Consider the following 14,910-nt stretch of genomic DNA (forward strand, 5'->3'; position numbering starts at 1 on the left):
AATTCAGCCAAAAATCCGGTTATATTTATCGCTCTGTTGAAGCCATGCTTGCCAGGTACATGTACGTAGTACAAATTGTGTTGACCTGCTAGCTTGTATTAATACGTTTTTGGTCTTCAACACTTTAAACAAGTTCCTCTTCTTCCCTTTTTCCCACTTGTTTGTTTGGAGTTTCATTCTTAGTATTCTTTAAATTTCCAAATCCAAATTTAGCGAAAAATGTGAAAAAATTCCGACTCCATTGTTTCAGTCTGAATGTCTCAGTTCTCAGCAGCAAACATCGCGCAATTGGCGAGCGCGCTCAAGTTTAGTTTTGGCGGGAAAGTTTTTCTCCTTTTACGACCACTAAACACCAGCTAAATTTAAAATACAAGGTTCCGTTTTATTGGTAAAACCTCTTTTCAATTCATCGTACGGTAACACTATTGTACTTCAAAGTGACCGTGATATGGTGGCATATCAGGTCAGTGACTTGATATCGTAGGATATCAGGACAGTAGATCGCGCTTCTGATTGGCTACTGGCGAATTTGGGTACGGTAATTATGAAAAACATATCACTAGGAGATTTGATCCCAAGTATTTCAACTTTACACTTGAAAGCCTGAAAGAAACGCAATATGTTCAAATGTGATTACATCTTACATCATCAAGGGTAAACCAAGGCCGAAGCAAGACTTAAGGCGTAGACGAGGCAAGATCTTACTAAGGGGATCTGGGATCATGCCCCAGAAAATTTTGAAATCTAGAAGCTCTGAACTGGCCTTTTTCAACATTTTTATAAGTTATTTCGTTAGAAAAATAAATCTTCTTCAACTAGGGTTATTTTTCCCAACCAAACGTATTTTGTTTTACAATTGAAAATATTGGTTTCCTGCTCCGGATACATAGTTAAAAGGGTTTAAAATGTTTTCAAACTCGGAGCGCAAAACACCACCTCATTGACTGATGAAGTCTGGATGATATCAGACGAAATATTTCACGCTTTTAAATTTTATTTGCGCTCCGAGTTTGAAAACATTTTAAACCCTTTTTTTGTTTTGTTTTTTCCATTTTGGGTTAAAATCTAGACGAAGTAAGTGCCTCGTCATGGCTCTTGCTAGTTACGGCCATGGGTAGACATTATGACAGATATCGATTTTTACACCCATTTCTTCATTTTACTGAGCCTTTATCAAAGATTTTGATTTTTACAAGAAAGTTTACAGAAGCATAGTGTTAATGCTCTTAACACATTGCAAAAATCAAAAAATCCAAAATCTTCTTTTTGCGATTCTTCTTGAGACAGAAACTGGCATTTTTCTGCATGATGAGAATCAATTGAAATTAAAATGAACTGATGTGTATGTACTTCCTACAAAAATGCAAATAGCACAAAAGATGGAAATAGCAAGAAAACTGCAAAATGAAAATGCCTTATTTTTTAGCCAAAGAAAGCTGTTTAATCGATGCAAAAATATCATCAGCTCAAACGTTTCTGATTTTTTCTTGAAAGTGTTTATTCCAAAAAAAAAATAAAGGCATTGAAATGAATTTGCGAGGCATTATTAAATCTTCTCTTCCGCCCTTGAAAGTCAATATTTACTTTTATCTTAAACTCTAGTCATCGCATTTACAATTAACTTATCACTGTGTTTTCGTCAACTAAGATATCCTACCTTTTTTACCAGTGAAATTGGATTTCTAGATGAGATGAGATTTTGTTAAAAGTGATGTGACTTACCAAGGAAAAAAACTCTTTTACAATATTTTTTTTCTATTTTTCCTGAATGTTTCTGCCGGCAGTAACGCTATAGTTAGAATCCGAACGCCTGAGGGCAATGTTTCCTCAATTAAAGAACGAACTTCCATTGCAATGGCACAACAGTGATTTTTTACATGTCAAGCTGGGTCTGAACAATCCATAGGTTATTTTTGCACACAAAAGGGATGCAGGTTTAATTTGCTTTATTTGTTATTAGGCATTAATCACCTGCGAAGAAAAAAGGAGGATATGTTTTCTAGAACGTACAATAATCGGGCGTGATCAAATTGACCTATTCGCCGTTCTTCATTTGCTCCGAGACTAACTCTAGAGGTAGTAGTTAAGAGCCGGTAAGCGCAAAGAATGCCGATTACATTTTTATGTCACAGAAATGGACCAATAATTGCTAAACACCAACTAGATGGAATTTTAAAGGTGGCTATATTTGTCGGACCAGTCTATAAATGACATTCTTTTTAAGTTGATGCTTGAGAATCCGGCGCCGCTAATGGATCTTTTGAGAATGATGGAGCATTTTGCTGAATCATAGTTAGTAGACCACCCCGGCCAGCATTCAGTGTATTTTAATGAAGGGATAATGGAAGTCGACTTAGTTTGAAAAATAATCTGCACACATTTCAATCTCTTCGATAGCGGTCGTAATATGACTTACAGCTACAAAATATCTCTTCTCATCTTTAAGCGGAGTTTTACAATTTTCCATGGTTTCTCCTCCTGATATCTTCTCGCTTTTTGGTTCATAAATCAACGCAGTTGAACGCAAATATAAAGCATAAAGTGATCTGACCCAGTTAAGACTGTCAATAGAATGTCATCATTGTAACAAATCACTGCACAGCTTTGAGCGCTTCAAAAAACCTGACAGCACGCAAAGATGACTTAGGGCTTTGTGTACTTGCCAAACGAAAATTTAAACTTACCCAAGAACAAATCAATTGTTTCTTAAAATCTTTGACATCGTTTTTTAAAGAAATTTGAATAGTGATTGAGTTAAATTTTGGATGCAAGTGCTTTATATGTTAATACTAGCACTAAAAGCCTTATCGTTATTAAGTTACGGTAGCTAAAAGCTACATTATTGCTGCTACCTTTTAAACTTGCTCTGCTTCCGTTTCATGTTTGCCGATAATTGCGCCGCTAGAGCTTTTTCAATTAACATTTGGTTCAAGTAAGCTCTAGCGGTTGCCTTCTTTTAATATCGCTTTTATGCACACGACTAAAGCAATTACAAACTCTATTCAAGCGTTTTAAGTTGATGTGCTGTACTTAACTGTGTACGGTTGATTTCATCTATTTTAGATGCTTCTCAGCCCAGCCATTCTAAATTTTGGACGACACTTGGAGAAAGTAGTACAACTAGTACAACTATCAAGTAAAGGATTTGAGGAAGAAACATAGAATCGACATGTTCGGAGGTAAGCTCACCTTTTCTGGCGATAATAATTTCGCTGTTTTACGCCATTACTGAAGATGCAACTTCCATGCAAATTTCTTAGATTTACTTGCTATGAAAATAGTTATAAATCAAGAGAGAATGTTAAAATAGATTGACATACAGTGCCTCAAACCTAGCGCGTATGCTTTCGATTATCACATTTTACACCAAACTCGTACCGATATTCTTCGGTTCAACTGGTCAGAAACAGGGAGGAGTGACGGCTCTGGGAACGTACTTATTCTTGATCTCGTACTTGCACTCCAATCTCAAGGTTTTTATTTGTCTCTTTGCAGACGGTGTACTTTTCTTCATCGTTTGTCTCGCTACACCAAACGTTATTACAGCAACAAACACTACAACCCATCAGCTTCCCACAGTAGCTGGTACAGCTTCCTCCAGTATGGTCACACCAGCTCCAGAGCCAGGTCCTGACTGGCCAGTAGCCAAACAGCAGTGGGGACACACATGGGAGCTACACTGGATAGGAATGGCTATTGCGTTTGCTATCCTGGCATGCAGATCATTGTGGGCGATATTCAGTCGGACTCCAGACGTTAACAGCAGGTTTGCCCGAAGAAACCTCTACTATTCAATTAACTGGCTTCTGGTAGCACTTGGTATCACAAGGAGTTTGTATCTTTTGATTGACCCATACGAATCTGGAGAAAACATTCCAAACTGTCCCTTATGGGTTGATAGACCTCTTTTTGGCATCGCATTTCCCTGCCTTATGTCTGCATATTGCCTCGTGCATGTTGCTTTCTTGGAGGTTGCCAAGATTCAGCTCGTTTCACCAAAACTCAGCAGTCTTCGTTTCGTTGCCGGCATAATCCTTGTGCACTTTTCCGTTGTCATTGTGTCAGATACGACCGCTGCAATCGAAGCTGATAGTACGGAGCTATTGATTGTGTGCCAGTCATTCTTTATAGTGTGGGGGCTTCTCAACTCAATCTCTTTCCTTTACAGTGGAACACGAGTTGTGATTAAAACTCGCAATATTCGAAATCGAATTTGTGAAATGGTAAATGCTGAGTGGAATCTGCAGGGTCTGCAATCAAAGTCAGCTGAGCGACGTGCTGCAGAAAAGGAGCCTTCATGTGAGAAAAAAGAAACAGCTAGACAACCAAGCACACCACAAAACGATCACAACAGAGGTGGTCCAAAAGTCGCTTACACAATACAGCCCCTTGGGTTTGGCAATAACCTTACCGTTGGAGCTCTTGGTACCAAACACAAGGTTCCCAGCCAGGGCCCAAAACAAGCCAAGGGACAAAGACAACCCAAAGCCACTTTTGGCCCGACCGGTAGAGAGCGTGCCATACAAAACATTGCCAGTATCACGGTAATAACAAGTATTCTAAGCATCTCATGCTGTGCTCTTCAACTTTATTCACTCTTTGGAGTTTATGGCGCCTATTCCAAGATTATGTCACCCAAGCCATGGCCGTGGATGGCATTCCAGACGTCGTTTCGGTTTGTTGAGCTGATCTTGGCTTTCATGCTCTCTCACTGTGTTCTTCGATCACGCCCTGGTTGGAGAAGAAACATACTTACTCGATTGTTCAACCGCCGAAGAACAAGGAAGACTCAAGCTCCACACGTCATAACTATAGTTCAAGTCAAGGATGCATTTCAAGAGCGCCTTGCATAACAACTTCTACTTTATATGTATAAAATAACCTTGGCTAGCGCCAAAACTGGCTGTTTTTCGTTTGAAATCAGTCAACCAAACATTACCATAAAAGACATTTCAGCGGAAGCAGAGATTTTATTTGTTGTATTATATAACTACAGTACTGTAAACCGTAAATAAATGTAATCACAATATACGCTACAACCTCAGTCAAACGTGGAAGGAAGGTTTCCTATTTTTCTGCTCCTCTCCCCCCCTTATTCATAAAACTATATCCCTTTGCATGACCAAGTTTTACCTTTATAGCTATAATAGATCTTATTTTATTAATTTTGGAATGTGGCATCCCCCCCCCCCCATCTCAGTGTTAAATAACTCAGTGTTAAATACATGCGTACCTATAGAAAAGTTATATTTAAAAGACGTTGTAATCGAGGCTCCTTCTTGGTGTAGAAGCACAGAACACGTCACAATAGAACATAATCGAGGCGGGTTTCTTTTACATCCTTCCCAACCATTTTTGTCTGAGGTTGTAGATCGACGGTAGACTACAAAAGAGAACATTTCGCGAAGAAAGATCGCGCAATCACGGAAGAGATCACTCAATTTATTTTCCTTTTTCGAAAATAATTGTAGATTTTAATTGTATTGATCTAAGAACTTAAACAAGGCATCTATTACGTACACATTTTTTTTTTTTTTTTTTGGATTATCGTCGGGCAAGTGAGATAACCATTTACAACAGTTTTACAAGTTGACTTCATTTCCAATGCAAAACCCCAATGGTTTTACGGAAAAAGGAAACTTTCATTTCTTAGAATCTGATGACTTAAAGGGACTATGTCACGGATTTTTGCGAGATTTTTGAACCGCCAAAATTTTTAATTGTGTCGCATGAAACCTAAAAATAGTAGTCCATTTTTATTAAAAAAATGGCCATATTAGAGCACTGAATCTGTTAACTAACATCTTTGGCTGCAAATGGCTCGGATGGAAACGGATTGAAATTTGAAAACGTTAGGAAAACGTTTTCAAACTGTTTCCGCGCGTCTTTAAAAAAAATCGATATTATTTTATAGCCGTGGATTGATTTCTATCCCCAAATTAAGGTTATATCTTCATTTAGATGTTCAAAGATAATGTTTTTTATGGGTTAAGTTGCCTACCACTTATTTCAGAACAGTTTTGACCAAAAAACTGTGAAATCCCCGTGACATAGTCCCTTTAAGATTAACTTTTTAGGTTTTTACAAATGCACAAATTTTGTTTAAGTTTTGCTTTAAATATGTGTTCAACATGGTACATGAAGTATTTGTTTTGTTACTTCATTACAGGAGCTTTCTGTAGATATCAAAAAAGTAAGAGGTCAAGTTATTATAGTTTACTGATAAATCACTTGACTAAACCAAACAAATCAGTATTCGTTTCCCTGAAAATACGTTTGTGATTCCTTCGCATCAGAAATGTTATTATAGTCCACCAACAAAACTTGTGGCTAAACAAAAAAAAATCAAAATTCTTTTTCCGGATAATAAATTCGTGATTCCTTCAGTTTAGTAGTGTCCACACCTCTAGACAACAATTAATATAAAATGGTTAAAGGAGAGTCATCTAAAAATCTTTTCATGACTCCAAACAGGCCATTGCGTGAGCTTCAGGAATAACATAGAATGCATACGTCAGAGGTGGCAGGATAAGCTGATAACCGGGTGGGACTGGATTCGGCTGAAAGACTGGAAACGATGAGTCTGCACCCAACTCGAGCAGGTTGCCATTTAGCCTTATCTTCCTACAAAACACAGAAGGCCTTCTTGATTATTTATCAAGTAATCGGCTAAGCATCACATGCTTAACAAAGGAAACAACAATAGTTTAAATATCGAATACAGGTAGTCAGGAGTTGACTTTATATAAAACAACAATAATAAAGCATTATATAAATTAACTTGTTAACGTCACATGTGAAGATATCAATTTCGAAACGTTTGCTGACGAGTTTGTCCTGTTTCAATGCTAAATAAGCCAAAGTTGATCGATATTAAGTCGAAACATCTTCGAAACCTCCTCGGCAATCTTCGGCGATCATCGGAAATTTTCGGAAAAGATTTTTCGTAAATATTCCTATGGCAAGTTCGGAAATCTTCGGAAATGGTCGGAAATTTTCGGAAAATTGTTCAAAAGGTCGTAATAGGCAGGTTTTGAATAAACAGAACAATACATGGTTGCTGGGAGATATGAAATTTATCTTCTCGTGTCCAAATAAATTTAATATCTTCGCGCAACCATGTATTATCCTCTATTTGTGTCACGATGTAGAAACTTGTGAAGTGATTTGGGAAGTTTCGACTGCATACTGTTGTTGTTTAACAGGCGGTGAGGTCGACTAATGACCAGTCGAACTAATCGCCTGATGAAGACGAAACGTTTCGATTCACAAAACAAGTGCTACATCGTAAGACAAACGATAATACTTTATTATTTTTGTACTTTAACACTACGAACAACAAAAACTTTTTTACGAATTAGTTAAATTCGCGCAAAGCACTTAATCAAAGGCAAGGTAAATTTAAGTTGACATCATGATTTCCAAATAAAACATACTTCGTTTTTTTTAATATACGGTTATTTCAATTAACGTTGTCAGATCAAAGCTTTAAACCAATAGACAAGACCGAATTGTGATCTGGTTATTCACTGATGCTTTGCATATTGGTCTATAGGTAATGTACAATTTTGTAATTTGCACGTGAAGAATTAATGAATTTGTACTGTCGAGTGGCAGTGAGTTTTGATAAGTCTTCTAAAATTCAGTTAGACTCAAAGTACCTTGTTTCCACGTGTCTGTAGAGAAAGAAAACTTGCAATTCGCGTTTGTAATGCCAGTATTATCTATTAGTATTCAACACGAGCAGTTGCTCTCTTCTTCTACCCATACTAGCTTTTGTCTTCTCTTTAAACTTGATGGAAAGTTAATTCATGACAAACCTCGAAGTTATGTTTCCCTCTGGAGTGAAAAGATATTCGTCTACACCAAATCCGTGAAGGCCTTTTGAAGGCGTTATATCAGCTGCTTTATTTGGGTGTAAATTCATGGCCATGAATGATACAGCACCTTTCTTGTAAAGTCTATATGAACGCACAATAAAGGAACCATATTGTTTGAGAAAGTCATTTCATGAATGTATAAATAATCACATGTTAAGAAGTTGAATAAAGGGTAATAAAAGTGGGGCCTTCTTAGGAACAAATTATCTTTCATTGTTGTTTAATTTTATTTTCCTATAGTAACCAAACATTGACAAAAGCTTGTATAAACGGGATTGGAAAAGCAAATTTAAGATAGCCTGTATGATAAACTTCATGTTATAACGTGGATTAGCCATGCTGTCTTTCAGGGGGTAAAATCCAGAAAATCGGCCGTTCTCAATACTCAGAGTTTAAATTCTTCTTAAACAAAAAAGATAAGTAACGCCGGTGTATCCTAGTTAACCAAACCCTCTCATAAATACGCTTTGAAATAGGCAACAGTCCTTTCGAAATCCCTCCGAAAAAAGTCAAATCGTGATATCGAGAATTAGTATTCCAAGACATTTACCACCCAATTAAAACTGAGGAGCTAGGAAAGGCGGAGCAAGGTTTCCACAAAATGCCTGGAACTAAGCTTAGGTCTTTTACGCCTCACCTGCAGTTCCTCATCCTCATTTCCAGTGACGCATCCGAGATTTAATATTTCTTTTTGTTCTGTTTGTAAAGTTATCGCCTAAATTTCCCAGTGATTGTTTCAAATGTTTCTGGTATTACTGACAAAATGCCAACTAGTACAAATTTGTGACTTGTTTCTGACTTCCCCTCCCCAGAAGCAATACTTGGCTATTGGGGCTGGGTTAGATGGGTCAACGATGTGGGTGTGGAGTGGAAAAGGAAAAACAAAGTCCATTTGGAGGCAAAGATGTAAAGTGTCCGAACATTTTTGGCAGGGATTGTAGCTGTATACATAACAAATGACATTTTCTCACCCAGATTTCGTGTTGGTACAGTGAGCAAAGATTCTCACCATTTCTTGAGGATAGTTTATGCGATGTACTGCTAGGACTTTGGTGCCAAATAATCTTTTATGGAGGAGTGAAAGCCAGTAATCCTGAATGGATACAATTAGGTTAATACAGGTTAGACAAATGCAGAGCAACGTACATAACTTGAAAACTCTGCATGCCCATTTAGGTGCAGGCTATGCTTTATAAGAGGTAAACAAATTGACTAACTGTATGTGACCGGGTGACAAAGTTGATGTAACATTGCTTATTATTGTTGCGGTTGTTGTTGTTGTTCTTGTATTAAATAGCTTATCAAAACCTAAAATTTATATTGCTTTTGTCATAGAGTAGAGATGGAGAGTAAATTTGCCTGTCAGTTGAAAGGCAAACCATGATTTTCAGCTTTGAATTGAAGACGCTCTGCATGCTATGCCACTAATTCATTGCAAACCCTATACGCAGGAATGAAAAGCAGAATTTTTTTTATGTCTCGCGTTTTGTATTCACGTTTGCTCTCAATGCTAAGCTGATTATTAACTCGAAGCATATAAAGGTAAATTAACCGCGTTAGCGAATTTGGAAAAGATGACGCTGCGAGCATTAGTCCATCGTCTGCCCAAAAAGCGCTAGCGCCCGTAATAATGATCATTTTCATTTCTAATTTGTGCTCCTTTTATTTTGTTTTCTTTTCCTTTTTTATGATCTTCTCTTTTTTCACTCCCGCTCCAAAAGCTTTGGTCCAACAGCGACAAGGTACTAGATGTTTAAAGATGAATTAATTAACAGAAGCTAATTATAACGGAGTAATGAATCGTTAGAACACCGAACATATTGCAGGGAACACATAACAGGGAAGCAGCATTTTCAAACTTGGACTTGATCAAAACACTATCATGAGCGTGTTTTCCTACAGCACTGTGAGATCCGAAAACGTTTACAACTGCCTTTCGTACAGTAAATTAAAATTAAAACCATTAACCTTACAGGGTTTGGTTGCATGTCTTGACCAACCAATGAATATCTTCCTTGAAACATTGTTTGCCTGATAACCACCTTATAACCGTGTTGAGCTGCCATGCCAAGTTTGTTTAACCACCTAAAATGGAAGCAAACAGTACAAGATATGACGAAGAATAGCAACAAGGTTAAAGAAGAAGAACAGCCGCATTACCTGTTTAGTATTAATCGAGTTCGACCAGAAGTTTTGTTTTTTTATTTATAGCTTGGGGGAGCAGGGATGGCGCAGTGGTGAAAGCGCTCGCTTCCCACCAGTGTGGCCCGGGTTCGATTCCCGGACCTGGCGTCATATGTGGATTGAGTTTGTTGTTGGTTCTCGTCCTTGCTCCGAGGGTTTTTCTCCAGGATCTCCGGTTTTTCTCCCTCCACAAAAATCAACACTTCTAAATTTCAATTCGATCGGGAATCCGAGGGCCACAGGTTAGTCAGTTGCAAGGCTGTTACGTGCAACCGTCGTTAAAACAAAGTCTTTTTATTTTATTTTAGGGTAAGGTACTTGGACAGTAAATGAAAAGGTATAATTAATGATCTGGATCAGCATTAACTTACGGTAATTTCGTTTGTTTCAAAACCCATAAAGCGTAACAAGAAAGAATCTACATGCTATAAAGCTTATCATATCGTATATATCTTATTATCCACTCCCTTGGGTCTTTTCTTGGATAATTTACAACACTGGTTGGGGGACTTTGCCAGACTGCCTATTGTTTACAAGTAACGAAGGAATGAAAAATGATGCCACGTATGTGAGTGTGAAATTGTGATAGACCACTACACCGGGGACTTCGCCCCCTACTCTTAACGAAGGGTATGAGGGTCATGTAACATCCCACAGAATTTATTACATGTGCAAGGCTTGCATGTGAGACGGGGCCTACGGTTTATTGTCCTTATTCGAGAAGTCTAGAATATCTAACCTTTTGTAGATGTCATTGCAAAGGCAGCATATTCCTACTATTCCCCCCTTGTTACCTTAAGACCCTGAGTGCTGGTCCGGTCTGGGACTCGAACCCGAGACCTCCCGCAAGGAAGTCCGGCGCTCTACCAACGGAGCTAACCGGCAGGCCTTAAGGTAAAACTTAAATTTACATATTGATACTCACATAAAGCCAGCCACAAATCTGTCAGATATTCCTTTCACTCCTCCTCCGCTAGCACCAGCTGTTTCACCTAACCACTTTGAAAGATTTGGAGCAACTTGATTGATCACGGCGTCAGCCTCGTCAAGGTCTTGGCGTAATGTATCCAGTGTTTGTGGCTCGATGAACTGGGGTAGGCAGGCGTCAAGAGCCTTCACATAGTAACTGTCAAAGAAAATATGTAATGCTGTAAATCAGTAAATGGTCATTTTGCTCACATTGTCATTTGAAGCCATCTTGCTCTTTTCCAGGAGACCAAAAGAAGGGAAGAGAGATGATGATCTATAAAATGCTGTTATGACTGTTATTGACTTCTGTTACAATGAAGATGAATTGTTCAACAACGACACAAGCATGGGACAAAGAAAAAAATCTGAGTCCTCTTTGAGGACTCAGATTGGGGAATTGAACCCATGGCCTCCAGATATCGGTTGGGCACTATAACCAACTGAGCTATGAGAGACTCGTAGTGGTGAGCTGGGGCATTTACTAGGTTGATATGTGACACGCGTCCTGCATACTGCTAGGATCACCAATGTCAAAATCATCAAGTGTGCAGTAAATAATATATAATATAATATAGTGCACACTGGAGGAGTGAGCAAATCTCTTCGCAATATTGCTTTTCTCGTGTGGGTTTTGGTGTACATTTTCACTGGCAACTTTAAAAAACAATTTGACATGCATATGCTTTTAGGTGTTGGCGTTATCGAGTTATGGTGTTCTTGTCTGCATTTGGGAAGTTTGGAGATCATTCAAGAAGGTAGAGTTGTTTTAGTTATTTCCTCGTGAAACTCTTACACTTCTTTCGTGCTCTCCAAACTTCCCGCGTGCACCATAACTCGAAAGTGCACACTAAAGCATGAACCAATTGTTAATTATTAGAGGTTTTAATTCAAGAAGAGAAAAGAGACATCAATTTTACCATTTGATGTCAATGTACTCACTGATGCCACGTGACTGCATCGATACAAGAATGTCCTTTCTCGAGAAACCTACGGAGCAAATAAACCGTTGCACTCTTTTGGAGTCAGTGGGTCTTATTCAAAACATCCGATCATAACATCTTTACCATTTCAATACATCTTCTCAAGTCAACTGAAACTGAGTACTGTATATTGTACAAAGAAACCAAACCTCGGCAGAAAACAAGCACTTATAAATGTGTGATCGCTTCCGGCAACTCTACTTTTTCATAATAATCTAAATTCAGAAAAAAGCTGACTGATAGGAACAGTGTATAGGACCAAAAAAAATCAGTTTCTTAAATCGTTTTCCGTGACAGATAAATGGAAAAAATGTCACTTTTTAGTGGGATTTACTCGCCTTAGCTAAACCTGAAATAAGTGCCAAGTTTTTTCACATGATGTTTATGAAAAAGTAGAATTGCCGAAACTGATCACTGATTCTTCATGAATTCATGATATCCTTGTAGGCTGCCAATCCTGTGTGTCAAAGGATTGCAAAATACAGCACTGCACACGAAAAGGACAATTTGCATTCCCAGTGTATTCTTTGCCAAAATTTCACTGAACTTTGATCGACTTATGGTTGATTTGCAAAAAGCATAAAAAATTTAGTTATTCATTATTATTGGAACAGTGGAGCATACTATCCTCAATGGCATATAACCTCACCCTTTTAAATACCCCATTGCGTTTCCTCGTGGTTGTGTGACATCGGGTCCAACAAGAAAATTTTTAACGCCAGGAATGCTTGATAAATGTTCTTTTAGCGTTCTAAAATCTTCAGCAAGTTGCTCAGGCGGAATGTTAGCATTGAAATTCTTTAGATGATTTGGTTCTGCAGTGAATCAAAAAAAAAAAAAGATAACGGTCTTAGGTCTTTTCGCTACTTAGCAGAAAAGACATGGAATGCTTTGCCGGATTCGATTCGCGTTATATATGGCCGGCACAAGGGAATTTTTAAGAAGCATTCGTTATGTAACATTTTAATATTGTAATTATTGTAGTAATGTAGCTTTTAAAATTGTACTTTTTAAACTTTTAAATTGTAATTATTCATGCACTAATATATAGATAATTAGATTCTTAGATTTTTTAATTTTTTTACTTTTTAGATGGTTAGTTTTATTTTACCTTTCCATTTGTTTTATTATGCATTTGTTTTCTTATTTGTGGGCTTTCTGTAAAGTAGCTTTTAGCTAAGTGGAGTGCCGCGTTAAATAGTCAACTCTCTCTTAACGGACACCTCTATAAGACGGACACCTCCATAAGACGGACACCTGGTGTTGGTCCCGTCCCTGCCGTTTTTCAGTCATTTTACTGTAACTAAACTCCCTATAAGACGGACACCTCTCTAAGACGGACAGTTGGAGCCGGACCCGAAGGTGTCCGTTTTAGAGAGAGTTGACTGTACCAGTTAATCTCCAGAGCAAAAAAATTCCTTTGCGATTCTGACGGAGTATCCGACGATACAAGATGAGAAAATTTATGCTTCGTATCATGATACATTTTACAAAGGGTTCAATAGCTGTTATTGTAGCTCCCAGCGCGCGATTTGACATACGAAAGGAGAAAGGGTCATCCTGCATTGTTTCAACCGAAACATTGACCCTTTCGCCTCGTTCGCATACCTTCTTAACAAAGTAAGTAAGTAAAGCCTTTATTTCAATAGAGAATTCATCAGTTTTAAAATTAAATTAAAACTGTTATTAACAGAGGCCCTAGTTAAAAGTAAAAATGAAAAAGTCACAAAAAACCTATGATAACTCGAACTCGGATAACTCGAACAACCCTCGCTCACTCGAACAAACTTCTATTTACTCTTGGATTTGAACCCACTTTCAGTCATTTTTACTCGGTTAACTCGAACTCGGATAACTAGAAAACCCCGCTAACTCGAACTACCCCGATAACTCGAATTGTGGTTCTTGCAGCTCGCCACGCATGCCCATTGAAACACCCGTTAGCTCCTCTTGTCGTGTCGTCGGATTTAAACACTAAAACTAAAACAACAGCAATTTGATTTTAATCAGAGCAATGAATAGCTTGGCAAATCGAATATTCAATCGACCCTGATAACTCGAAACCCCGCTAACTCGATCTTTTTTTTCGTTTCCCTTCAAAGTTCGAGTCACCGGGGTTCTACTGTATATTAAACGAATATATTATCGCTAGCTTAACTGCAATTTACTCACGCACAGCGTGCGGTAGTATCATTATTTATATTCCCTTACCGTTACCAAGCTCCCAACCAAATTTGTATCCTTTGTCCGCTGCATATTTTACTATTCGAAAAGAGTTGCTAGGATCCCAGGAGCCATCCATCGATCTTCTAAACGCACTTAAAGCAAATACTACCTGCCAGCCAGCGTTTTTCGCTATCTGGTTAATTCTGTCCAAATCTTTACCAGTAATGTGTATGGTTAGTTTTCCAAATGGGCTGCTCCTTTCCTCTTCGTTGAATTGAAAGTTGACAAAGTTACTGGGAAGGCCTCCAATGCGAACATAAGCAGGAGAAAGAGCCTTTGTCAAAGCAATAATTCGTTGCTCTGTGGTAGCATTGAAGTTCCAACCAAGAATAGTCTTCCAACTCATGCTAACAGACAAGAACTTTTTGTCTACATTTGCAATCTCTTTGCTTGTTTTTATTTTAGCCATTTCAGCATTGAGGTCAATTATTTGCCTCTCTTCTGTAGAAAGGTTACCTCTGTTGACCACCCACGAGAGAGAAAGCGAATAAACGAACACAATTAAAATGATGCAAAGCAAAGTTACAATTTTCCTTCTGCCATGTTTTTCACAGGGCCACAACCTAAATCGCCGCCACATTCAGAAGACTCGCAAAGCAGTTAATGGTACGACAAGCTACCAAATGGTTCTTAAAGTAGGTATTTCGAGAGTCGCTTTGACCCCACAGCTC

The 14,910-nt window shown here is 38.2% G+C and overlaps 2 protein-coding genes across 2 annotated transcripts; one reads left to right on the forward strand and one right to left on the reverse strand.

Moving 5' to 3' along the window:
- The first annotated feature begins 3,169 nt into the window (after positions 1–3,169).
- LOC144640401 (uncharacterized) lies at positions 3,170–4,853 on the forward strand. Its single transcript, XM_078499564.1, has 2 exons — positions 3,170–3,179; positions 3,496–4,853. The coding sequence occupies exons 1-2, from the start codon at positions 3,170–3,172 to the stop codon at positions 4,851–4,853; spliced, it is 1,368 nt and encodes a 455-aa protein (XP_078355690.1).
- Positions 4,854–5,276: 423 nt separating this feature from the next.
- Positions 5,277–14,815, reverse strand: LOC144642468 (heparanase-like). Its single transcript, XM_078501428.1, has 8 exons — positions 14,225–14,815; positions 12,663–12,828; positions 11,973–12,020; positions 10,990–11,190; positions 9,854–9,965; positions 8,852–8,973; positions 7,821–7,961; positions 5,277–6,624 (listed from the first exon to the last, which is right to left on the reverse strand). Exons 1-8 carry the CDS (start codon positions 14,646–14,648, stop codon positions 6,459–6,461), a joined length of 1,380 nt encoding a protein of 459 aa, XP_078357554.1. The 5' UTR covers positions 14,649–14,815; the 3' UTR covers positions 5,277–6,458.
- Positions 14,816–14,910: the final 95 nt, after the last annotated feature.

Source organism: Oculina patagonica, chromosome 2 (genome assembly GCF_052425735.1).
Source record: "Oculina patagonica isolate OP01 chromosome 2, crgOcupat, whole genome shotgun sequence".
Classification (NCBI taxonomy): Eukaryota; Metazoa; Cnidaria; class Anthozoa; order Scleractinia; family Oculinidae; genus Oculina; species Oculina patagonica.

Excerpts from the sequence above, each read along its gene's own strand:
- LOC144642468 (XM_078501428.1), bottom strand. The coding sequence starts at position 14,648 with ATGGCTAAAATAAAAACAAGCAAAGAGATTGCAAATGTAGACAAAAAG. Across the intron at positions 7,962-8,851 it reads TGTACCAACACGAAATCTGG|ACTTTACAAGAAAGGTGCTG; the intron begins GTGAGAAAATGT and ends GCGTTCATATAG. Across the intron at positions 6,625-7,820 it reads GAGGGAAACATAACTTCGAG|GAAGATAAGGCTAAATGGCA; the intron begins GTTTGTCATGAA and ends TGTGTTTTGTAG.